The sequence below is a fragment of the Rattus norvegicus genome, chromosome 10 (genome assembly GCF_036323735.1).
Source record: "Rattus norvegicus strain BN/NHsdMcwi chromosome 10, GRCr8, whole genome shotgun sequence".
Classification (NCBI taxonomy): domain Eukaryota; kingdom Metazoa; phylum Chordata; class Mammalia; order Rodentia; family Muridae; genus Rattus; species Rattus norvegicus.
In genome coordinates, this window is record NC_086028.1 from 105579532 (window position 1) to 105605810 (window position 26279).

General features: G+C 49.7%; 1 protein-coding gene across 2 annotated transcripts in view; it reads left to right on the forward strand.

Annotated features, from left to right (window-relative positions):
* The window catches only part of Rptor (regulatory associated protein of MTOR, complex 1), a 298474-nt gene that overhangs the window by 202589 nt on the left and 69606 nt on the right, over positions 1-26279 (forward strand). For both annotated transcript variants that reach the window (NM_001134499.2, XM_039085689.2), the window contains 4 exons: positions 8759-8834; positions 14604-14705; positions 18507-18590; positions 20194-20304. In NM_001134499.2, the coding sequence (NP_001127971.2) occupies positions 8759-8834; positions 14604-14705; positions 18507-18590; positions 20194-20304 (373 nt within the window). The remainder of the gene's footprint in view (positions 1-8758; positions 8835-14603; positions 14706-18506; positions 18591-20193; positions 20305-26279) is intronic.

Consider the following 26279-nt stretch of genomic DNA (forward strand, 5'->3'; position numbering starts at 1 on the left):
TATTTGTCATAAAATGAAACTTAGAAACAAACCTAAGAAATAATGGGCTTTTCTTTGCATGATCAAAGCATAACTAGCAAATTCCCTAAGGTTTTGTACCTAGACTTGATCTCATGTGATATTTTCCAAATGATGTGGAAAGGGCTTATTAGAATCCCAAGCTGGCTGTTAATTCTCATCCATTAGACAGAATTTTGTACGTGCCAGTGAGACTCCCACCGCAAGCAGGGTTTTCCTGTGAGAGTAGATACATAGCCCCTGTACTTGATGCGATGGCTGGGTGCGCCCTGCAAGGGTCTATGGTAGTCAAGACTCTGGTGCTCACTGCCTTCATTGTAATTGACATCTGCAACAAGGCCTAATCCTCCACCCAGCATAGTGACAGCAACAGGGAAAGCCATCCAGATCCAGGAGACAGGTTGTGGGGCAAGTTCTAGCTCCATGAGCTGCTGCAGGCTGGGCACCTGGTGTAGAAAGTAGACCAGGGTGCACCTTTCTCATTCTCCCTTGGCCCAAGCCTCCGGCTGACGTGGTGAGGGACCATGGTCCAGCTCCTCCTTTCCTTCTGCTGCTGGTATCCTGGGTGTCTGCTGAGGTGTCAGCTTCTCTTTTGTGTTGCTTACAGCAGGGATTGCAGAGATCAAAACCATGCTGGGGGTTGGGGGAGGGCTGGCTCCTGCAAGACCACTGTGCAGTGTCTGATGAGTTAGAGGTAGTCTAGCTCAGGAGGAACAGCATTAAGTGACTTTGGTCTTATATCGTTTCCGTTGTCTTTTGAATTCTTAGGGGTCTCTTTGCACTGGTTGGCCAGGGAAGGAACTGTTGGGAACCAAGAGATGCATTAGGCAATGATGATGAGAGGTCAGAGTATTAACAGGACTTGGTGGCAGAGTGTCCTGTAGCTGCTGGCATCATAGGAACAGGAGGTTGTTGGGGTGCTGGTTTAAGAGCTGGCATTCAAGTAAGGGAGAAAATGGCTGCCATTTACTTAGCACCTGTAAGTCCTCCCTGAAATCTACACACAGCTTCACTGGTTCTCACCATGCACAGGATTTTTTAACTTTGCACCTAGGAAGATGAGGAACCAAAAGGGTGTGACTTGTCCAAAGGCACACAGTACCTGCTGGCTGAGACCTCAGGCCTCAGCCTCCCACGGGCTTGCCTTGCTCAGTTCTACTGGGTGGTGGGATGGCCTCTAGGAAAGAGGGTCTTGCACAGAATAGACAGTGGCTTCAAGGAGAAATGATCTGGGTGGGCTGTTAAGAGGAAAGACCCCTGACACCCTGACACCCTGACACTGGCATGCTCCTCACCTGTGGACGAGACTCAAGGAACATGCACTGATGAAGAACACGGATGCCCAGGACACACCGCGCACTTATCGCCTGAACAGAGTTGGGGTCTCAGCTCCCCCATTTAATTCCCTTTTCACTCAGAGCCTGTGTGTCCTGCATGTGGGTGTTAGATATAGGTGCCATTTGGCTGACCCGAGTGTGCGCTAGGACTCGGTGGCAGTAAGTCTGCCATGGAACTCAACAGAGAGGAGGGAGGAAGAGGGCAACTGGACCGTTGGCAGCCTGGGGAGGAGCATGCATGGGGTACACCTTTCCAACAGCACAAATGCACATCCAGAAGGCATAGCCAGTACAAGTCCTGTGACCAAGTCCTAGCTGCAGCCCACAACATCAAATTAACCCTGTCACAAAACCAATCGATCAGACCATTCATTCTCTGGTAAGTAGCCAAAAATCAGTGTTTCGTGTACCATCACCTGATTTGGTTATGTTGAGATCTAATACAGTATTCTCAAACACATTTTAGATGCAAACCAACCATATCCATGGACTCACAATCTGCCTGTCAAGACACAGGCTCCAGGTTGCCCCTCACCTCAGCACAGCAGCCATCCTAGATATGAAGTACTGTATACAGCGACGAGAAGGTGCCACCAGTGCCTCTGGCCAGCTCCCTCCCTCCTGAGCCCATGCAGTCTGAACAGACAGTATCTAAAAATCTTATCCAATTTGAAATCTTTTGCCTGACATCATAGCTCCATTCTCTATGCTGAGAAGTGCCAATAAGTACATTTGAAGAGTTCTAGTTACAGAAGCCAGTGAGATGGGATTCCAGGAAGAGACTGCATGCCTCTGACACATGTTCTCTGGGGAGGTTTCAGGACTGACAGGGCTAGCGTGAGTGGAGTGAGAGAGTAAACACTAGTCAATCCCATTCTGTGCTGGAAATTACATGGTGAGGCCACTTTGACCAATGACCAGTATAGAAATTTGTGTTTGACTCTTGGAGAGACTGTATTGAGCTGGGGACAGGCTGGGGCCTTTACTGACAGGGCCAGCACAGCAACACTGATCAGGGCTTAGCAGCCTCCTGGATTTCATGGGCCGAGGTAACCTCAGGACCCAGGGGGTAAGCCTGACCTCAGTAAAGAGCTGTCTCAGTAGTCTCTGCTTGGCCCAGTGCTCACAACCCAGTTCTCCCAGATATTTCCCTGCCACCAAAACCCTTGAGAAACCAAGTAACCCCAACCTTCAGAGAAGCTAGTTGAATGGTTAGTCATCCTCTTCCCCAGTCCTTATGTGTGAGTGCTATACTAACAGTGAAATAGAGTCCCCTTGCCTACTGCTTCCACTGCCTAGTGCGGCTTGCTTGCTGGCCAGGCTGCCTTGGCTGGCCCTTCAGTTTGGAACGTTATTTGACAAAGCTTGTCTGGGTCTCAGAGGCTCCATGTACACCAAGCCCCCTCTCAGAAAAGCTCTCCACTTCCCTGGTTGTCAGGGCAGCACTGGACCACCTCATGTATTTCTGGCCTGAGGAGGTATGTGGCAGGCATGAACAGGGAGTGACTGTTGCCTTCTTTCTACCTCGTTCTTGGGCCCTGCGAGTCTTACTTGTATTTCCCAGAGACTAGCCTCTACTGCTTCACCACCAGCCTGTGCGCTGTGGGATGGTTTCTCAGCGTTTGTTACTAAGAAATGTGCTACTTGAGAAATCTGGTTGTGAGTCTTGTTCCAGAATCTCCTGTATGTTAAGCTGAGATGTCCACATTTCAACATAGATCTTACCAAGTACTCTCCCTGGGATCTGAGCTGTGAATGAGTCTGGAGGTCTAAGCATGAGAGAAGCTTCTGGAAGACTAGAAAACTTTATAATAGCATGACACCGTTGTGGTGGGGGTTGTATGAGAGAATCATCCCACCCAAGGTAGGGGTTGACATGTGAAGTCTTGAGGCACAAGCACCTGCCCCAGGGTTTCTCCTGTGCTTAGCTTTCTTTGCTTAGACTAAGCTGAATGTGAAGGAAGCCACTCAATCTTGTCAGTGACCTCTGGTTCCTTATGAGTAATTCACAGCACATTTATGCCCACAGACGAGAAAGACGCTGGTCCCTGGCACAGCACTTTTACCCTACAGATCTAGAGTGTGCTCCTTCAGCCACCTTTGCGGGACCTACTTGGTCAGTGGAAACATTCTGCCAGATGCTCTAACTTCCTCTGGAATGATTTGTGTGGCCAAGCTCCCAGAACCCAGCAGCTTTACACTCTGGCCTTTCTCCTATGGTTTTGTGCTGTAGCACAGGCTAGATGGTTTCCAAGACTTCTTGTCCTGTAGACCCACCATCTCCATACCTCTCCCCTGCTGCCAGGCCACGTCTCAGGGCATGGGAGACCTGTGAGATAGGCTCATCGCTACTTCTGCCCCTTTGGCGCCTGGGCCTTCTTTGTCCTCACTAGCCTGACCTGACGTAAATGAAGGAGGGAGGGAGAAAGAGCTTGGGAGCCACCGTTACCTCTGTAACTCCATAGCTATACTTGAGGGCCAAGCCACTGCAGAGCTGAGCTTCTTGTCAGGCCTTGGCTGGGCCTCGCCTCTGAAGGATGACTGGTGGCTTCCCTGTTCTGCCGTCTGCCACCCCAAGTGATGAAACTCTTCCCTTAGTGCTCAGGGCTTCTGCTCCTTCATAAATAGACGGCTGTACACACATCCCAGGGGATCTCACAGGCAAGGCAGGCAGAAAAGAGCCTTTGGAATAAATACTTTAAAATCTGGTGGTTATTATGTCCTTGGGTGCTGATGGAGAGGCCGCATTTCTCGTGGGGGAGAGGCTGAAGCACAACAGTGAGCTTGTGCACTCTGCCTGAGGTGGGGAGGCGATGATGGAATACTCAGAGACCTGTAGTTCCTGTTTAATTTTTGATGCAAAGCCATCAGGGAGTCGTTCTCCCTCACTCTCAATTCCAGGGGTCCTGAAAGCCTGCATTTCTCTGGCGATAACCTGTGCTCTTTGCTGTGACTGATCAATGCAAATGGAGCCCACGCTAGCTCGAAGGCTGGCTCTCCTGCAGCCCACTGCCTGGGCGATCGCCATCCTAAGCCAATTTCCTGAAAACCAGGCTCTTCCTGGTGGTGACTCAGCCCGCAGCTTAGAAAGTCTTACTCCTTGCTGTTCAGGGAGGGAGTCCAGTTCAGACCAGCTAGACTCACCCTGCACCCTCCAGCCTGCCCCATCACCTCCGACCAGCCTCTCTCCTTCAGAGTGCAGACCTTCCCTTACTCATCCCAGCCTCTGTTCCTCCCCTGTGACACACAGAGACCTGATGCACCCTGGTGCAGTACAGGGAACCATGTCCAGCACAGCTGTTATCACTGGGTTTTATAAGCTGCTTTCTTTTCCTGTGTCCATAGCTTAGAGTCTCCAATTAAGACTTAAGATTGGTTGAACTTTAGCTGAGAGAATGCAGCTTCAATCAACTGCCGCCTGTGCTCATCAGCACGGTTGTTCTGCTAAGGATGAGATGATTATAGAATGTGACAGTTTGATGGGAAAAGCTGAAGTCATCTGTCGGGCCCAGAGAGGGTGCCCAGGTTACCCAACATGCTCTGCTTTGTGGAAGTGCCTCTCTCCATTCCACCTCAGCCCAGGGAGCCAACCCAGGACTGAGGCACCTCTGGTCCAGGAGCTGTTGTAGAGCCTGTCTGCCAGTGGCTTGGACATTCTCAACCAGGTTTTCTTCTCTTTGGTATCTTGGACAGGCTGCAACTTCTCCCTTTGCCCTAAGTCACACCCCTTTGCTGGCTTGCTCATTTCATCAGTCTCTACCATACCTTTCACACAAGTGAAAAATCCTGGAGCCAACTTTCTTTCTTTCTTTTTTTTTTTTTTTAAGATTTATTTATTTAATGTGAATATGAGTACACTGTAGCTGTCTTCAGACACACCAGAAGAGGGCATCAGCTCCCATTACAGAGCCACCATGTGGTTGCTGGGAATTGAACTCAGGACCTCTGGAAGAGCAGTCAGTGCTCTTAACCACTGAGCCACCTCTCCAGCCCCTGGAGCCAACTTTCTGATGAAGGAACTATGTGTGAGTTCAGCTTTCCCAGATATGGGACCTAGGTGGGACCACAGCCCAGCAGAGGCCATCACACCAAACAGGCTCAAACATGTGTATTAGAAAGTATTGGCCTCAAGATTGCAATGGCTCGGCAGCATGTCAGCTGAGCCACAAGTACATGGATGTGTGCACTTTGCCTCTCTGCTTGGGTCCACAAGTGCCCATGCTGGGCTCCAGCTGGTCGGGTCAGCCAGCTGCCAGACACTCTTCCCACTTCCTGCCTCCAGTTCCCCTAATTCTACCCTTCTAGCTCCTGAAATTTAAACTTTTCATTTGATTAAATTCAAGGCATCTTTATGGAGTTTAATTGCAATAATTGACTTTGCTTCTGTCCCAACAAAGACTAGACGTCTCCCCTGATGCTGCCGAGCACCACCAGCCTGCGGTCGGGCATTTATTGAGCATCTGGGAGCTATTTATTGCCCAAAGTTGGAGCCACTTTTGATTATCTCCTGATTGCCTCTTAATCCTGTCAGCAGGGAAGGGCTCATGGGAGTGTGGTCTGTGGACAGTGGGGCAGGGATGGGGGATAGGATGCAGAAGGAGTAACTTTTCTCATCTTAAATCTATCCTGAATTTTAAATGTTTCCATTCTTGTCTCGATTCTTCATTGAGACATAGAGAAAATGTGCCCCGTTACCTCCAGCTTGCAATCTCATTAGTCTAAATAGAAATAACAGGAATCGTTGCACTTCCCAGGAAATTGCCAGGGAGAAGAGATTGCTATTCCAAAAACAAAATCTGCCCAAGATGAGAGAATTGGCACCCATGTGGCTATGCCCATGTGCACAAGCTTCAGCTTGGAATTCACGTCAAGAGCTGTGCCTTTCTGACTGACTGCCCCTCACCCTATCAACCAAGGCCTTTTACTCATCTCATGGTCCCTCAGGGACTTCACGAGTGGGATATCACCACTTTTTACTTCATGGATAGTAAGGCTGGTACCTCGAAAGACAAGGCCCTAGTAGAGCTATAACCCCAGGCCTGCTGAGTGGCCATGCTAAAGACCAGCATTTGGGGGACCCATAAGCCGTCTGATGCACGTAGTTGCAAAGACCACCAGGGTTTTTTCCCTTCTACTGGTAGAGCAAAACAGGAGCCTTGGAGCTCTGATGACTTCTGCAAAGGCAGGTGTGATGGTGACCAGAGTGAGTCTGTTAGTGTGGCTCCTGTAGCCACAGAGGGGCCAGGAAGAGTCCAGGAGAGGGTCTAGGATTGAGAGGGGATACCTAGTAATGACTGCAGAGACACTTGGGACTCCAGAAACTCCCTGGAAGGTATCAGGCGTACTTCAGACATGGTTACTGGTCCAGGGTCAGGAGTCACCAAGAAAGATAAAAGTCCGTTTTAAATAGCACTTGAGCGCATCATTGAGGGGGAATGAAGAGAACTTGTTCCGATGCACCCACACACAGGGAAGACAAACAGAGAACCATGGTAGCCCTGGGTACTAGAAGTGGGGGACCAGGGAGAGCTTCTTTTGGTCTGAGAGAAGAATTAGAAGAGCTAGTATCTTCTGCGCCACCCACCACAAGGCATTATGACACAGAAGCCATATTCCACCATTACTGCGTACACAATGTAGGCAGTGGCACTTGGAAGTATAGCCATCTACACCAGCTTATGATTAAGTTAGGGACTCCTAGGACTCCACTGTGGCCGCCTTTTACTGTGACTGCCATGAGTTGATGCTCTCACTGACCCCTGGTCTGCCTAGGCTGCCCTGAAGTCCCACCACCATCCCGAGACCCTTGGGCTCACACACCCCTACTGTGATCATAAGACTACAAGATGTGTTGTCATCCCTGGTTAGGACATGCTTGGCTCCCTGTGTACAGCCTACTCAAGCCTCCAGCCACTGTTCCTCTCCATTCTCCACATGACCAGCTGTTGCAGAAAGAAGGAAAACCCCAAACTGTGAGCCAAATAAATCCCTCTCCCCCAAAAATGCTTTTTGCCAGGTGTTTGGTCATAGGATAACAAAAAGGCTGCAATGCCTCAGTAAAGCAGGAAGATCAGCAGGCTGGGTCTGTGTAAGCTGCAGGCCTGCTCCACCAGAGAGACAGTCTGCATGCACGTCAGGTAGGCCAGCTCTGCATCGTCTCTGCGATGCTTCCAGGGAACCAGGGTGAGCTGAGATTCCTGAAGCTGTGCACAGAGGGACTGGAGGACCGGGTGCTCACACCAGTTAGTCTGAACTGGGGGCTGTGTTACAATACTTACTATAGGATCTTCCTGTGTGAGAGACAGGCATTTAGTAACTAAGTAACTCAGGGACAGCAACAGCACCATGCCAGTGAGTTTTACCTTCATGGAAACCATGCTGCTGGTTTTTCCTCTAAATCCGAAAATAATTCAAAGTTAAGAACTATAAGAAAACAATAAAATTATACTCAATACATACCCAGACCAAGATCAAAACCCTACTTTTAAACTCTCTAGCCTGTGTAGCCCTGGCCCACAGCACTAATGTTCTCCTCCCCAACCCGCCAGGGATCCTGGGGGAGGGGCATCTGGCAAAGAGCCTTATGTAAGTGCAACCAGTCTGCTCCCAGACACTGAGTCCCTGTGTCCCCCGTTATGTAAGTGGGAGCGTTTATGAAGCTGCATAAATCAGCCCTGGGCTTCAGAACTGTGGAGGAATAGTCCGAGAACTGGTTTGAAGTAGAGCAGGGAGTGGGCGTGCACCTGGTGGGGTCGCAGACAGGGCTGTCTGCTGAGCACAGATGCATTGTCAAGGATGTGTCAGCCATTGTCAGTGCTGAGTAGTACCCAGTGCCATGAGACTATCTGCCTGTCCTCTTTTAGCTCAGTGCTACCAACACAGCTTTAAGCCTCTTGGGCCCAGGCAAAGTCATAGCCATGAAGGCAAGAGAGTGCTAGGGCCTGAGCATCCTAGAAGTTCAGGGTGCAGAACATGTTGGCACCACGTGGCCTTCTGGGACAGCAGGTCCTCAACCAGAGCACCACCCCAGCCCTGCTGACTGGGATGTTTCCAGCACAGTGCCTTGTACTGCCCAGGCTCTCCCACCAGCCACCACAGGAACCCCAGATACTCGGAGTAAGCAGGTTGCATGTTAGGGAGGGTCACGATGGAGTCATGTCCTTATTCTTGTTCTAAAGAGAGGTGTGGCGCACTTGGCAGGTGGAGTGAGCCACAGCACCCACCACGTCCACTCCTCTCCAGACTTCCTGGCCGATCCTGCCTGCTGGTCAGCTCTGAGGACCCTAACACAGCCCTTCCCCGAAGAAGGGTGTTTGCCCCATGGCCCTGTGATTCATCCCTGTGAAAGCCTCCTGCCAAGGCTGCTTGAGTAATGCTGTGGGTGCCCTCTGCTCTCTCCCCAGGCAGGCCTGGGACCTTGCTGTGGACATTTGCCTCTCTCAACTGCCAACCATCATCGAAGAGGGAACTGCCTTCAGGGTGAGTCCCCACTACAGGGAGACCCTCCCCGGGGACCCTGTTCCTTCCTTGTAGATACCTAGTCTTCCTGTAGCACCCATAATTCTGAGTGTCGGGGATTAGTTCACCTACCTGGAGAAAATGATGCAGCTAACGAGAGTTTTCAGGGTTGGGTCATCATGGGACTCGTCAGGTTCTGAGGTGGTCAGCCTGATATGCCACGCTCATAAGTCAGTCCGTCTCCACCCCCCTGACTTACCTCAGCCTCAGATCATGCAGGTGGACGCTGAGCAGGTGCAGACAAGCTGGATCCACTTGTACAAGTGGGTGGCCCTGCCTAGAGCCTTCCTAGCAGCTCTGAGAACTCCCTTGGTTTTTTTTCCTTTGGACTGGTCCCTGCCCCTGACCTCAAGAGCACAGCTCACAGCACCATTCATGAAGCTGAGGTGACACGAGGCCTAGTGTGGGGCTGTGGTTGGGCTGTCAACAGCACAAGGTCCACCTCACACTACTCAAGAGGCCATTGGAATTCAAGACCAAAAAGAGCCAGGCAGTGTGCTGGGCGTGCGTGAGGCAGTGAGACGGCCTCTCTGAGCTTTGCTTTCCTCCTTTGTTGTCATTTGAGACAGGCTCTTTCCATCTAGTCCTGGCTGTCCTGGAACTCACTCACAGAGACCCGCCTGCCTCTGCCTCCTGAGTGTGGGTTACAAGGTGTGTACCAACACACACAGCCTGGTTTCCTCTTTAAAATGGATTCTGGGGAAACCCAACTTAAGGGAGTATGTGATGGCTAAATGAGTTACTGATTCTGAAGTGCTTAGGACAGAAGTTAGACGTGTGATAGTGCAGAAGTTACATGTGTGATAGGACAGAAGAATGACACATATGACAGACCCTCTTTTTGTTCATTTCTTCTTGTACAAGTCACTGCCCAGAGAAAACTAGCCACTAACAAGTAATCCAGGAGGAGAAAGCCGTAGCCTGGGGGAACTTTGCTCTCAGCTGGGGTGTTTGTTCCTTCTGTGTGTGTGGCCATTGACTTGCCAGCATCCTGCTGCAGAATCGAGCCTGGGCCTGGGCCTGGGTGCACACTGCACGCTTGGTGTCCATAGGCTATGCCGGCTCCCCAGGTGTGACTAGAGATTAAAATGATGGGGCAAAAGTCTTTTAAAGATCTCTTGGTCCCTTTTGTTAATATCATTCTACTCTTTGTCTGTCGCTTGTTTGGGTAGAGGAAGAGAACATTTTACTACATAAACATTGAGGTCTAGAGCAAAGTTGGAAGGACTCTAGGACCATTCTTCCACCACTGAGTCCTGCTGTTACTTTTCTTTTTTTTTTTTTTTGTTCTTTTTTTTTTTTTTTTTTTTTTTTTTTCCCGGAGCTGGGGACCGAACCCAGGGCCTTGCGCTTCCTAGGCAAGCGCTCTACCACTGAGCTAAATCCCCAACCCCCTGCTGTTACTTTTCATGCAGGGTCCCCTGTGTCTGTAGCCTGGGTCTCTGTGTGTGTGTGTGTGTGTGTGTGTGTGTCTGTCTGTCTGTCTGTCTGTCTGTGTCTATGTTTCTGTGTGTCTGTGTGTATACAGTGTGTATATGTCTATATTTGCCTGTCTATGTGTGTATGTGCGTGTGTGTTTCTCTGTGTGTGTGTCTGTCTGTCTGTCTGTCTCTCTCTATGTCTGTATGTCCGTATGTGTATATATGTCTGTATCTGTCTATGTGTGTGTCTGTCTCTTTTCCTCTCACTCACCGTGTATTTGTCTATATGTCTGTGTATGTGTGTGTCTACATCTGGCCTGATCGCTGTGTGTTCATGTATGTATGTTTGTGCTGTTGTAAAACTATAAAGAATAAAAAAGCTGTCTTTTACCTTGCTAGGTCCAGCACCGCAGTGCCCATGATATCAGATAGACATCTTCATCTCAGTCAGCAAAGCGTCTCACCCGCTCTGCTCCATCCCATATCACTGCCTAAGGCCTCTCTCTGAGCCTGGCAGACATCTCTCTACCCATCTAGTTCCCAAGACAGGTGCCAGAAACACACATCCCAACTCTGTGGCAGCCCAGACCAGCCACCGCACACTCCCTTACACAGGAAAGAACACACAACACAATAACCTTTGGCCCAATTGGTAAGATATAATTGCCCACCTAAACATACAAAACCCAATACACATCCATCTCTTAAGAACATTCGTAACAACCTGTAAAGGCACAGCATGGAATCTTAATGTCACCTGCCATATTGTCCTGCCACGGCTTCTCTCCCTCTCCCTCCTGTCTCTTCCTCCTTTCCATTCCAGCTTCCTCCTCTTCCTTCAAACTTTACTCCCACCCATCCTTCCTTCTCATCCAATGACAGGCCTCCTTCTATCCTATACCTGCCCCTCACCTGTATTTTACAGATTCAGTGGGGAGAAGGTTCTGGTGAAGTCACCTTAGTCCTGAGTATGTGACTAGACAGCCGTCCTTGGGGCAGTAGAACTAGCATCAAAATACAGATAACTCCAGGGCAAACCACAACATGTTTGTCCCTTTCTTCCTCTCTCTCACTCCGCGTGCCTGTGTGTGTGTGTGTGTGTGTGTCTGTGTCTGTGTCTGTGTATATGTGTGTATCCATGTTTCTATCTGTATATCCGTGTATTGCATGGGTTGTAGGGTATTTTTGGTGTTTTTGTTTTTGTTTTGTTTTGTTTTTGTCTTTCCCTGGTGCGTATAGCATCCACTGCTCAGATTCCAAACAAAAAGCTTTGTGCCTGCCTTCCCTAAACTGTGTGATACAGGAACAAGTCTCCTTGGGAGTCATAAACCTCTATAGAGAATGGCACTTGGCTCATGGCAGACCATGGCAGATGCCTATACTTCTGTTCTTACCCTCCCTGCAAACCAGAATGGCTCAGGGGTTTGTGCTCTCCATAGGAGGGACAGGGCCTTTTGGTGCAGATGGATATCTGCAAAAATCTCATTAAGACTTTAATCTTGTGGAACTGGAAATCTTGTGGCTCAGTGGTTAAGAGCACCGGCTGCTCTTCCGGAGGTCCTGAGTTCAATTCCCAGCAACCACCTGTTGGCTCACAGACAACTATAATAAGATCTGATGCCCTCTTCTGGCATGCAAGCTTATATACATAAAATAAATAAAGTAATATATATATATATATATATATATATATATATATATATATATATATATATATATATATAGTAAAATTTTAAAAAGAAGAGTTCCATCTTGCTGGGTAATGGTGGCATATCTTTAATCCCAGGCAGATCTCTTGAGTTCAAGACCAGCCTGATCTACACAGAGAAAGCCTGTCTCTAAACACCCCCTTCACTCCCCTCTAAAAAGACTTGAATGTTTTTGTCTTCAGATCCTTAGCTTACCTCTGCTTAGGAATGAGACTTCAGCTCCCAGGATGGTACATTGTGTGTTGTTCCTTTCAGTCTGAGCACTTGTGTTCCCGTGCCCGGTGTCTTTGCCAGGGCTCTCACTCTGTTATCTCTGACCTCAGGAAGTCCGTGTGCTGCAGTGAGGGAACACTGAGTTTAGGGGCATGATCTGGACCATGCTGTAGTGTTTTTTATTTTTTCTTTCCACTTGTTTTGAATGTTTAGAATACATGTACAGAGTCATATGCGTCATCAATGTGTGGCTTAGTGAATCTCCCCCACTCTACATGCACTCGTGCCCAGCCTTCACAGCAAGCAGCTCCTTCCCTTTGCAGGCTTTGCCTGTCTGCTGCCTGCCTGAGGCCTACAGGGCGTGTGTGCTCTTTGTGGCTGACTTCTTCCATCACGTTTGATAGGGCCTGTGAGACCTTTCCACGGAAGAAAGAGTGCTGGTGTCTGCAGGCTCCAAACTGTTTCCCATGCCATGACCAGTGTAGGTTTTGAGAGTCCATTTGAGATCCTCACAGTTGGTGCTGCATGGCCCACGGACTGTGCAGCTTGAGGCGAAAGGGTAGTCCGTCATCCAAAGCTGTCTAAAATGCTGCTGTTGTGAGAGTCTATTCTTCTTACTGTATTATACTAAGATATTTACCTTCACTTCTGGAATCTGGGGAAGTACTCTCCTACACTATCCTCTGAATTGTGGGCTCATTACAGACCTCATTGACAACATCCCTGGGTGTGGCTGATTCCTGTGAATGCTCGGGGAGCACAGAGCTGTTTGTTGAGGTGCTGGTAGGACAGCGCCAACTTGTATGTGTGTTTACTGGATGCTACTAGATAGCTGTTCACAGTGTCTTTGGTTTGTAGCCCTTGTGCTGTGCAGGATCTGGTTCTGTGCAGAGTGACGTGTGTTCCCAGTACTGGCAGTGTCATTCCACTTCTGGAGGTCTATCTTTGTACATCTTTTGCTGAGCTGGCGTGGATCTGTTGAAGTTCTTTGTCTCACTGTGAATATCTCTTACTCTGCAGAATACGTTTTCATGTTTTACCTTTTTTTTCATGCTGAGCAAATTCCTGCTTAGTAAAATTTTTCTAATAATTAGGGCCTTTATTGCCTTGTCCAAAGCCATCTTGACTCAGAGCTCTGCCAGTCATAATCCCTGCACCGGAGGTATGGGCTGAAGCAACAGGTGTTTACTGCCCATGTGGTGTCTGCTCTGAGTGTCCTCATACTGGACCTGGTGAATGTGCGAGCTGCTTCCAGATTCTCTGCTCTGCTCTGCTCTGCTGGGCACTTTCTCCAGGCACTAGTTTTGATTCTGAGCATTTACAGATGTTACTGAAGCTGCTAGTCTGTCCTCCAACTGTGTTCTTTTCCAAGATTGCCCTAGTTACCTCTGACCTTTTGTGTTTTCATGCATATGCTATGGTCACTTGTGTGTTTCTTCAGAGGACCTTTGCGTGGACTGAGCTAGGGGAGAGTTGTACACTGAGTTGCTGAATGCTGACTTCTGTATAATTATGAATCTTACCATTGTTGAAGCCACACAACTAAATTCTGGTTTTGTTTTATTTGTATGTGTGTTGTTTGTAAGTAATTCTGTGTGTCAGCTTGACTAAATAGTATACATATTAGTCTTCAGGATTAACAGAAGTAGCAGGTTCTACCTAGGAAGGAATTAGAACTCCATTCAAATTGGTGTTTATCAAGGTTGGAAGAGAGGCCCGGAGGAATGTCCCAGACATCAGGAAGCCTGGGATAGCCAGCTGAGATAGAGATGCCTCCTGCCGGCTCTGGGGTCTTTATAAAGGAGGGTGTAAACACCCTTGAGCGTGAAGATTGCTGTTTCCTCACTGAGCAGACTCAAGTGACAAGGCCCCCTGGCTCGGGTCAGCTGGCCCAGCAAAGGGAAAGCAGAGGGGGACAAAGGCTAGCACAGTGTCCACAGTATAAGCCTGCCATGGAGCAGGACTCGGCCGCTCCTGACCAACTCTCACTTTGGTCCTTGGCTCATGGGACCCATTTTAGACCTACGGCAGTGTATCTGTGTACAATCTGTCATGGAAGACAGGATGAGTGGTTACAGCTACATGACATCCCTCAGTTCTTCCTGGTTGTTCTCTTCTGGTCTGCTGACAAGGTCACCTGAGAGGCTTGGCCCAGTCACCAGCGCTCGAGTGCTCATGTGACCGCCTGTGCAGTCTTTATGCTGTGTGGTTGACATAGTGTTTTCCCTTGGCTTTAGCCCCACAGCTAGCAAAGCTGTGCTTCTCTTCTCTGGTCAGGGTTAGATGAAGGAGTTGGAAGTTTGGGGGTCACTGCCCTGTCTGTCAGAACTGAGGTGAGAGTGGTGTGAAGAAGCCTGCCACCTAACCATTCCTTGCTTTCCCCACAGCACAGCCCATTCTTTGCTGAGCAGCTGACGGCATTCCAGGTGTGGCTCACCATGGGTGTGGAAAACAGGAGCCCCCCCGAGCAGCTGCCCATCGTCCTACAGGTCAGTGCTTCCTTCCCACGAGTCCAACGGAGACACCCGTCCAATTAAATATAGATTGGGATAGATCGCCACTCCTCCCTCCTCCTGCTTACATGTTAGGACCTGACGAAATACCATGGCCAACTAACCTTGCTGTGGTGCAGAACTTGGCATCACCACCTCCTGCTGTTTGGAAGGGCATGAGATGTAAACGCCCTGTGAGAGAAGGCGAAGCACCAAGCAGGTCCTAACTGGGCTGCAACATTTATTCTCCTGACCCACACCAGAGCAGCACGGTCAGACCAGTTGCCGTCAGCTCTCCTTGCTGTGGTCCTCGTAAGAAACAGCAGCTTCTCCGTGTCTGTAATTCATGTGCAAACTGGTCTGCTGCTGGTTCTGGTCAGCACTTTTGCCTGCTGACTTCTAGTTACTAGAATAGCATGGGACAGAGATGGACAATGACAGATTTGTCATCACAGTTGGGTGGATAAGTCACCAAGGTTGTATCTTAAACGTGTGTCTGTGGGAGAGACAGATGATCTGAGTTGTGACTAAGAAAAGACCTTTACCCTGGGACCATTGACCAGATCAGGCACCTAGGGTTGGTAACTTAGTGTAAAGGCCAGAAAATACTACTTATCAAGTTTCAGGGGCAGATGAGCTCAGGCAGAAGCTGTGGAAATCCTGAGAAGGGTACCAACTTGGAAGGTTAGGAGGCCGTCCTACATCCTTGGAGGAGTAGGGCAGGCTCCCCTCCCAGTGGGAAAGGCAGAACCTGCCAAGGGCCTGCGATGGGGCTGTCACTCTCAAAGCACTTATCAAGTTACTTTCCTCTATAAAATGGGCCATAGTCTGATTTCCAGCTGCCTAAGAACATTGGCCTTGCTTCCTTCTAAGAAGGCCTTATGCTTGCTGAATAGGGCTGCTACTCACGTTGTGGTAAACAACCATCTGTCTTCACTGTGCCAAATGCTCAGAGCAACAACAGCTCAAAAGTCTCTCTCTCTAGAACACATCACAGCCCTACCCCGTCCCCACCATACCTGCCCAGAGTCTCCCGCAGGTCAGCCAGCCTCATAGCCTCGGGAGGTGATTCTTGGGCTTCTCCCCATCTAAAGCCGTGGAAATCCCAGCCAGGAAAAAAAAAAGAGGCAAGAAGGAAGAGTCCATGTAACAGAGTTAACAGTAGCCTGTCTGTCCCTATTGTTCCCCTGCTGCACTGGGAACTTTCTAGAGTGACCTTGGGTCAGGCGGAGGTAATGCTCTTGTTACGTGTGCTCCTCTGGCATGTGTCTAAAGTAGTTTTAGTCCTAGAACGGCACAGGGAGCTAGAAACTATAACCAAACATTTCCAAAACAAAGAAGAAACAACAGGATAAGGCCTAGAGAGGTGAGGCGCCTGCGTGATTCCAGTGATGGCAGCAGCACTGCCCCGCCTCTGGGGCCCCTGGGTCAGCACACAGCTCTCTCTCCAACCTGCCTGTTGTGCAGCAGGGCTGCAGAGCAGTGTGGGTCCTTTATCGACCAGATGTTTCGTGTGCCATTTACAAGCCATATTCTCTCAGGGAAAGTGACGACCCCTATCTAGAGCCATTCTGATGCCAAACATGGAGCAATGGCTGTGATAGAACAGGAGCCATCCTCCATGGGGTCTGTCAGACAAACGTAAGCAGCAGTTCCTCGACGCATCCCAGGCTCTGCCTCCTGGGCCAGGGTCGGTCTGACTCCAGGGACGAGCCCTGATGAACAAACCTGGGGTAGACAAAGGACAGGACAGAAGCTGGGGAGTGCGCAGGGCTCCAGGCCCCATGAGGCCTACCTGGCCTCACTCAATTTGTTACCTTCCTAGCTTTGTCCTGAAAACCTTAATTGTTGCCAAAGCCTGGGCCAGCTCTGTTAGAGAAGGAGGAAGACCGTAACACAGACTGCAGTGATTTCCTTCAGGTCCTGCCGCTCCCTAAGCCACAGTAGAGGCATCAGCTGACGGCTTGTAGCCGCAGTAAGGTTCAGTCAGTTCTGTTGCGTTGTGACCCATCAAACAGTAACATGGCCCTGACCTCTCCCAACCAGCTTCAGGATCTTCTGTCTTTTAAAAATGACATCAGCCTGCTATGTCCTCCAACTTGTGACTGCTGACAGCAAGAAGCAGTCCCACCGTGTGGACCTTCCTAGCTTTGTATGGTTCTGCCTAGGACTCAGTGTGACTGCCTTCTCCTCCTTGGGGCAGCTGGGCAGAGGCACCAGACAGAAGGAGAAAGAAAGTCAACAAGAGAGGCCAGAATGGATTCACAGGGCAGAGTTCTTCTCTTAACTCGTGGGTGCTGCGAATCATGCCTTTCACCATGTGTGTTTGCTGTCGGGGCCTCTTCAGACTTAGTCTGGGCCTGAAGCACAAGGCTGCTGTCAGGATTCAGGACAATGCAGGTGCCACAGTCCTACCCTGCACGCCATGATGCTACTGCCCCTGAGAAGTTCCTGAGTCCCTGCTATAGGTGGGGGTCCTGGCCCACTAGAACCTCAGTTTCTCTTCATGTCTCAGGCAAAAACCTGAGCATAATTTATATGTGATGAACATGGGTCACCTTAGCAGGCCCTGTCTCTAGTTTGCTATTCAGTCCTGCTCTCCACAGACAAGCTTGGTTCTTGATTGTTTATTAATTTTAAGAAACGATTTATTTGTATGTATGTGTGTGTATGGATGTACCTGCGTGTTTTGCCTGCCTGTATGTCTGTGCAACATGTTCAGTGCACACAGAGGCCAGAAGAAGATACCAGATCTTCTGGAACTGGAGTGGCAGATGCTTGAGGCCCACTCTGTAGGTGCTGGGAATTGAACCCAGATCCTCTGTAAGAGCAGCCAGTACTCTTTAACTATCAAAGTAAATCTTCAGACCCCACTTTTTAATTTTTTGAAGTACAAATTAACACCTAAAAATATCCAATTATTCTTAAAATAATTTTAATTCATGTTGGACCTCAGTTTTTTTAAAAGGTATAAATCAACAGAAGAAACAGAAAATGTGCTATTTGGAGGAAAAAAATAAGCAGTATTTGATATTGTTCCCATAGGCTTCATTGATGACACTTGTTTTTGTGTTGAACGTTGATAGTGGACAGTTGTCCCAGGAGAATCTGCGTTTGTTCCTAAGGATTGTGTTGACCTTGTCCTGAGCATTGATAAATCAGAGGGAGATACCGGGTACTTTGCCCAGTCACATCCAGCAAGTGTAGTGGGTGATGCTTCTTGTTAAAAGGGTGGGGTGGTCTAGCCAATGGCTAGTTCTTAATTATAGATGTTACAACTTATAATTCCACTTCTCAGATTTATCCTCAGGAGAAGACCATTGGGAAAAGCTGTGCAGATTAGGACATTTGTCAGAATCTAGCATTAGGGAAACCATTTAAACAAACCATGCACATTTCTACAGAGGACACACTGTGCTTCCATTGGAAGAGAGAAATATTGCTGCGAGTGTCTAGGGAGGGGAACAGTTCTCACCATGTATAATTTCACTGAAGAGGGCAGTGGGGATACACCGTGCTGCGCAGAGGGCAGATCCGCATGAGGGTCCTGCTGCGCCCAGTGCAGTGCTCAGCTCACACTGGTTCTTGGTACAGGCTGCATATTTTACTTGGATAATGAAGTATTTTTTCAGCCTCTCTAAAGCATGAATTGTACAGGCAGAAGCCTGGCTAGAAAAAAGGATCCATTGAGTTGTTTTGTCAGACCCTCCAGGGCCACCGGCTCACAGTGGAGCTTTCTTAGAAGGGTGGCAATCAAGTGTCATTCTGCTGTGGCTCAATATCTTTCTTGCTTTCCAGGTGCTGCTAAGCCAGGTGCACCGGCTGAGAGCCTTGGACTTGCTGGGACGATTTTTGGACTTGGGCCCTTGGGCGGTGAGCTTGGTACGTGTCTTCTGCCTCACCTGTGGGAAGGGAGGCAGAGATTAGACACAGTGAAACAGTCTGAATTCCAAAGCAGAAGCAGCCATAGTCATGCCAGCCAAGGGCGTCCTCACTCCCTGCTGCTCTGGGGCCTTTGTCATTGTTAGATCCCCTCCTGTTTAGACTTCTCAGAGGTCAGGAACCAGAGGCCTTCTCCGTGGCCTTTTTCTCCCCAAAAGTCTGTACCCTCACACTGTCCACACTGTGACTTAGACACAGTTCTGAACTGTTCTTCTGGGTCCTCTTTCTACAGAACAGAAGTAGAACCAACAAGCCCTGACCTATGTTTCCAATAAATATGTCATCAAGAAATCAAAGAGTGGCAGGGGAGCCTGTAGACTAAAGGAGCTTTAGAGCCTTCCACCGTCTGCATTGCGCACAGCTTGTTTGTCTCTGTTTGCAAGTAAAGGTTTAAAACGAGCTAAAACCATGACTCACACCAACCAAAGAGAACACATGGGCTGGCCCGTGGCCCCCACTACATGTGTACTGCCTTGCCTGGCCTCAGTGGGAAAGGATGCACTTAATCCTATAGAAACTTGATGTCCCAGGGCAGGGGGCTACTAGTGGGTGAGGTGGGGGTAGATGCTAGGTACTTGCCTCTCAGAAGCAAAGGAGAAAGGGAGGGGAAGACCAGGAAGGGGAGCAACATTTGAAATGTAAATAAATAAAATTTAGGGGCTGGGGATTTAGCTCAGTGGTAGAGCGCTTGCCTAGGAAGCGCAAGGCCCTGGGTTCGGTCCCCAGCTCCAAAAAAAAGAACCAAAAAAAAAAAAAAAAATTTAAAAAATTAAAAAAAAAATTTTTTGAAGGAGGGAAAAGAAACAAAGTTGGCTCAGTAGGTAAAGTGCTTGTATGTAAGTTTAAGGGCCCACGTTCAGACCCAGAGCACCCATGTTAAAGCTGGGACAGGGTTAGCACCTATAACTCTAACACCGTGAGTTCAGACCCAGAGCATCCATGTAAACGCTGGGACAGGGCCAGTGCCTGTGACTCCAGCACTGGAGGAGGAAGAGGCAGGTAGGTGAATCCCCAAAACTTGGCAGCCAATCGAGTCTCATCAGCGAGCTCCAGGGTTAGCCGAAGACCTTCAGAAAACAAGGAGACGAGTTTGGCTTCCTGTGTGCACATGTGTTCCAACATGCAGATGTGCACACAGACACCTAATTACAAAACTTTAAATAAAGAAGCTTAAAACAATACTGTTGGAGCCATTAGAAATGTATTCCCCATAATAAACAGTAGCTGTCCAGTGTGTGACACAATGAAATGGCCTGCACAGGGTCTGTGCAGACTGCTGTGGGCTGAGCAGGCTAGCACACGCCGTGTTCTTAATAATTAGATATTGTCAACAAAGAGCGATTGTTTGCAGGCTAGCATTGAAGAAAGAGGGAGAAAAGCCCCAAAATAGGAAGAATAATGTTGAAGGAGGAGAGAGAGAAGTCTAGAATTGGATGGAAAAATTCAACAGTGGCTCCTCAGTGATGCTGGTGACTTGAGGAGTAAGCTAAGGCAGCAGCAGTGGAGAGGGGCCTCACAGCTGTGTTGACTCTTTTACCTCTAGGCCCTGTCGGTGGGCATCTTCCCCTATGTACTGAAGCTGCTTCAGAGCTCGGCCCGAGAGCTGCGGCCACTCCTTGTCTTCATCTGGGCCAAAATCCTCGCTGTGGACAGTGTGAGTAACCTCCTTCACCCTCACAGGTTGAAAGTTGCACTCTGCCTGTGGGCCCTGAGCTGCCTCACCTCATCTACAGTGATCCCCCAGGTGTTAGGTGGTGCTGGCCACTCCTGTGTCTCCCCTGCCCTTCCAGATTGGTATCCCACAATCTGTGACTGCTATCCTTCCCAGCCCTTCTTTCTTACAAAATTGAGTAAAAACTCTCCCCAACATCCTCCTCTGGTGACCAAAGGAGCCCTAGTCTCTGCCAGCTGCCAGCTGTCCAGTCTATCTTCTGTGTGCTCCCTGACACCTGCACTGACTGTACCCTGATCATTCTTAAGGCCGTTCTCTATGTTCCTGTCAATGGCAGCAAGTGGCCCTAAGCTCAGCCTGCCCCCTCCCCCACAACTGTGTCCTGCCATACCCTTCTTTCCCTGTCCTTAAACATGCTAGCACTGGTCCTGAGGCTTAGCCTCAGACCACCCATTTTGTCTTTACCCATCCTGCCTGTAGCCCTGGAGGACCTTAGTGGTCCTTCTTTACAGGTGACTTCCCAGCCCCAGCACTTTCCAGTTGTATCATGCACAGTTTCTCATAACTCCTGGCCCTGCAGCCATTTTTCTCCCCCACAAAGATAGATGGTGCTTTGGCTAAGGTATGTAAGTGGCAAAGAGGTTAGCTGTCCCCATCCTTGATCTTAACTGCCAACTAGGGCACACAGGCACAGACGACTTAAAAAAAACTCATTGTGGGGCCAGAGTCACACTTACAGGAGCAGGAGTCACTGGCCATGAGCACAACAAAATGCACAGTCAGTCCTGTGAGTGGGACAGGGTGTGTACCTTGACAGCAAGTATGGGTCAGGACTGTGACAAAGGGCTAGAAGCTGATGCTTCAGGCAAGCAAGGGGCAGTAGAAAGATCCAGAATTCTATGAAGCAGACAGAGGATGAAGCCTTCGCCTATTTGTAGCAGGCTATGGGGAAGAGAATCCTAAGAAATAAACTTTGGTTCTGAAATGTCCCAATATAAAGTAGCTCGTGGGAGGAGGAGAAGGGGAAGAAGCTCTCCCTGAATGAGAGGAGCTAAGGTGGGTGCAGGGCATGGGCCATGAGGAGAGCCTGTTCTCAATTCCACCAGCTGCCAGGGGAGGCAGCATCCCAATCAAACCCCACTGGTCCCCCTGGGGACGAAGCTGTAGCACAGGGGGGGCTCCCTGAGTGGTCAGGACTTGGCCCATCTAGTTGTCATAGCCTGTGAGATCCTTGGGTGCAGCTGTGATAGCAGGTTCAGGACCCAGGCAGGTGTGTTGGCATCAGCTGTGATAGCAGGTGCAGGGTACCCAGGCAGGTGTGTTGGCATCAGCTGTGGACAGCAGGTGCAGGGTACCCAGGCAGATGTGTTGGCATCAGCTGTGGACAGCAGGTGCAGGGTACCCAGGCAGGTGTGTTGGCATCAGCTGTGATAGCAGGTGCAGGGTACCCAGGCAGGTGTGTTGGCATCAGCTGTGGACAGCAGGTGCAGGGTACCCAGGCAGGTGTGTTGGCATCAGCTGTGGACAGCAGGTGCAAGGTACCCAGGCAGGTGTGTTGGTATCAGCTGTGACAGCAGGTGCGGGGGTACCCAGGCAGGTGTGTTGGCATCAAAGATGAATGTTGTAGATAACAGGGAAGGACCTTGTGATTTCAGGCTTCATTCCACTTGGGGTTGGAACCAGCTTGGCAGAGACTATGGGAAGCAGATGGAACTGCTGTGTGGTCAGGCTGCTCACAGAGCTGGCAGGCAAGGAGGGAGGCAAAGAGATCGGCCTCGGCCTCAGTACCTTTGCTTCACGGCTTGCTTTTGAGACAGTCAAGAATTTGGGGGGAACAATGCTTTCAAAGGTCACATATCAGAGATCCTGCATATCAGATATTTATAATTCATAACAATAGCAAAGTTACAGTTATGAAGTGGAACAAACACAATTGTATGGTTGAGAGTTATCACATGAGGGACCTTATCAAAGGGTGGCATTAGAGAGGTCGAGAACCACCGGTGTAGAAGAGTCACATCTGTTTCTAGCTTGGCTTTAGTGGGCTTGTATTCATGTCATCGTGTGTGTGTGTGTGCGTGTGCGTGTGTGCGTGCACGCGCATGTGTACATTGCACGGGGATCATGTAGGAAGAGTCCATGTGCTACACCAACCTTATAAAATGATTGGGACTTTGCAGCTCAGAGAAGACAATGTGCAGTGACAGGGCCGAGCTTCTGACTATGATGAGTAGAGTGTAATGGCCTGAGCCAGCTCTGGGTCTAATTGTGAGGCAGGAAGACAAAATCACTGCAGGTCTGGGGAAGGAGGACCTGGTTTGGCAGTGTCACAGGCTGTTTGTTCCCTCTTCTGTGAGGCAGTGGAGATGGCCTTGACTTCCTCATCTCCCACTCTGTCTCCTAAGTGCAGAGATTAAGGGTTTATGCAGTGATGGGAACAGAACCTGGGGTACCATGCGTGCCAGGCAAGCGTTTTACCCGCTCAGCCTCAGCTTCAACCTGTCCCAGGGCATTCTTTACTCCTGGTCACCAAAGTTGAGATCTGGGCTCCTCTTTGTTGTCTGTTACTGGGCCATGCTCCACTAAGGCTGTCCACAGTACACCCTCTACCCTGGACTCTGTTGAGCCATATTCTTTGTGACTCTTCTCCTGCCACCAGCTGGCCTGGAGACTCTAGGTGCCACATCCCACAGTGACCCGCTGCCTATCATGCCAACAGGTCACACATTCCTTTCTCTCTTCACTCCTTCATCTAGACTCCCCTGACCTCTCTCACTACAGAGCCCCTGAGCACTTGCTCAGCCCCTCCCACGTTCACCTCCACCCTCAGCTGGGCAGTGTGCTGCTCTGACGTTCTCCCAGAATAAGTGCTCATGGACGGCTTCTGTGTGGTGGAGGGTGCCCGGGGGCGTTTTCCATATGGAGACCACAGTTGTTTCTGTCACAGTGCTCTCTCCATCCCTGTTGTCTGTGCAGTCGAGACTTGGACCTTTATTGATGTTTGTTGCCTGACCCTGTGCAGCAGCCCTGTGAGCTCCCTATAGCCTCTTGAACTGTCTCAGACCAGCCAACCTGGTGCATCTCCTCTACTCACAGGTCTCTGGTTTTGGGGGCTACAGCCTAGCCAGGGCCCTGGTGCACACTGAACAGTTGTCATGCGTGCTATGGGCATCCTATGGAGCCCCTGCTGTGAGTCTTCTTGCCATGCCATGTCTCCTTTCTTGGTTTATCTGGGGCTGAACTTGACTCTTGCTGGCCTAGGGCTTTGTTCCTGGCCGACTGGCGAGTGCTGCTCCTGTGTGCTCGGTCTAACCATGTATTTGTGGAGGTAATGTAGCCACAGCACTGGGTTTAGGGTTAAAAGACTGATGTGACCCCTGCCTTGCATCCAGCGCCCTCCTCACCCTCAGGCCTCTCTCACTGGCCTCTGCATCCTGGCAGCAATGTCTGGGCTTCCCACCTCCTGCAGCAGCATTTGAAACACCAGAACCATGATCCAGAAAGCTCTTTTGTGGATTTCAGTGTAATAGGGTCCCTCAGAGGCAACTCACCTGTGTCGTTGAAATATGTTCTTGATAAACTAGAAGCTTGCTTCTGTGGCTCACGGGGCCCAGACTTTTGATCATTTCTATGTTGCCCTTATTCAGATCCACGGAAAGGCCAACTTACATAAGCAAAAGACTTTTCTCCTGCCCCATTATCTTCATCCTCTATATCAGCGTATTCAGAACTGGCAACGCTCCATGATATCCATGAAGCCCAGTGGAAAGGCTCCTGGGAGTCTGCCAAGGAGCGAAGGCAGGAATGGTCACAGATCATGGGTCTGTGAGTGTGGGTGCCACACTGCGGGTCTGCCGTTGAGGCTCCAGCCCCTCTAGTCACTGGCTCTGCTGGCCGCATGGACACACGTAGAGATTTGGTCATCATGGCCGTCAGTTGGGGTCGGTCTTGTTTGTTCATTTGGTTTGGTTTCTGTGGTTTTGTGCCTAAGGAGAAGTATTGCATTTGAAACCTTAGGAGGAGCCGGATATGGACACAGGTGGCATTTCCTGTCACTGCTTCACCATAGTGATGGTCCTGAAGTTACTCAGGCTGGCCACCGTGTTCCAGTGGGTGTGGAAAGGAGCTTTAACTCCTCTCCATTCCTGTTGATCTCCTGGACACATTGGCTTCCCGTGCCCAGGGCTGCACGCACAGATACTGCAGTGCCCTGAGCAGACAGGCACGCCTCACTTTTGCAGCATACGGAAGTTTCTGTGAGCCATTCCAGTGCTCAGCTGGGAACCCCCTTGCCTGCAATGTTCCTGTAACTGCTGGCAGGCACTAGGGACCGTCCTGCGAGTTAACTTCCTACCAGCTTGTTGCAGCTGTTTATTTAACAGCAGCCATCTTGCTAAGGGCTATTCTGGATGTTTCTGCTTAACACTGAGCCTCATTTCCTCATCTTCCCTTCTTTTAATGACTTTGGACATAATTTTCAGAGAAAAAATAATTCCATGTAGGTCTGAGCAGCCTCTCCTCCCCTCTTCACATCTGGCCTTGCCATCCCACCTGCCTCACAGCCCAAGTGGCACATTCGTCCTACCAAGCTCACTGTGCCCAGCTGATTCCAGGTTTGCCACTGTGAGGGTCCATGGTACTTAGCACTCTGCAAGTAAAGTGCTCTATGGTCTGTCTGTGAGTCTGTAACAGTCCGCAGGTGAGATGCCCTGTGGTCTAGTCAGGCCTGGTGCTCAGTGCTGTCAGTGTTATGCGGCAGCCACCTGGTTTTCTGGCATGCTCTGGAGACCTGAGAAGAATGGTGCCTACTCGGGCTAGGCTCTGCCAAAGGCTCATCAGGATCCATCTTTCCCAGGTACCTGAGGAACACTACTGTGTGCCACTCCTATAAGGGTCTTGGAGGACCCAAGCAAAGGACAGGAGTCAGCCAGCCCTTAAGATGGATTTAGACCTGAAGAGATGGCTGCTCTTCCAAAGGACGCAAGTTCTCAGGTCCCAGCACCCATGCCAAGTAGTTCACAACCACCCGTAACCCCAGCGCCACAGGATCAGACACCGTCCTCTGGCCTCCAGCGTTCATATGGCAATCGTGTGTGTGCACAGAGACTCACATATTAGAAATCTTAAGAACGAGGTATGGGCAGAAGAGAGGCAGAAGACCTTGGGAAGAACAATACAAAGAGAGATGTTCCCTGTGACTGAGGGGCATTGCATATTACAGGGACACTGCCTGAGACAGACAGGGAGACCCTCCTCAGGCCCTTTTGTTCTGAGTCCCAGAGTGAGTCACTCCCTAGGCCTCATTACTGTACTGTAACACTGTTGATAATGACCAGGCATGTGACAATCCAGGAAATAGATCTAGAACGGGGAGAAAATGGGTCCATGGAAACTGTCCAAAGATGCTGCCGATGTCAGCCTGGCAAACGAGGACAGTGCTACACCATCGGGAAGACGTTAGACAAGTGTCTACAAAGTAAAACAACAGTGTGTGACGTGAAGAACATCAGGGCCCTCGGCAGTGAGGTCCGTCTCACAGGACAAAGTAGTGATGGCATTGCATGGGAGGGAAAGTGCTGGAAATTCGAGGAGTGCCGTGGAGCCAGGCAGCAGCTGCAAAGGGTCCCACATGTTGTATTTGAAGAAGTAATGGCTGAAAGTTCTTTCAGTCTCATTGAAAACTACAGACCACAGATCTGGAAAGCTCAGCACATCCCAGCCACATGAAATCTGAGGAAGATACACCACCTCCTCATGCCCAAATGGCTGTACCGGTGCAGTCAATAAGGAAAAGCAAAGTTTAGGAGACTTCATAGCCAAGCCATGAGAATGGAAAAGCTGACCACAGCGCAGCACCTGAGCTCTGAAGAAAAGCCTGCCGGCTTGTGTCGCAAAGATGGAGGCAGGCCAGACATACCAAGGCGCACCTGAAGGTCCCCGAGCATCAGACTGAAGCC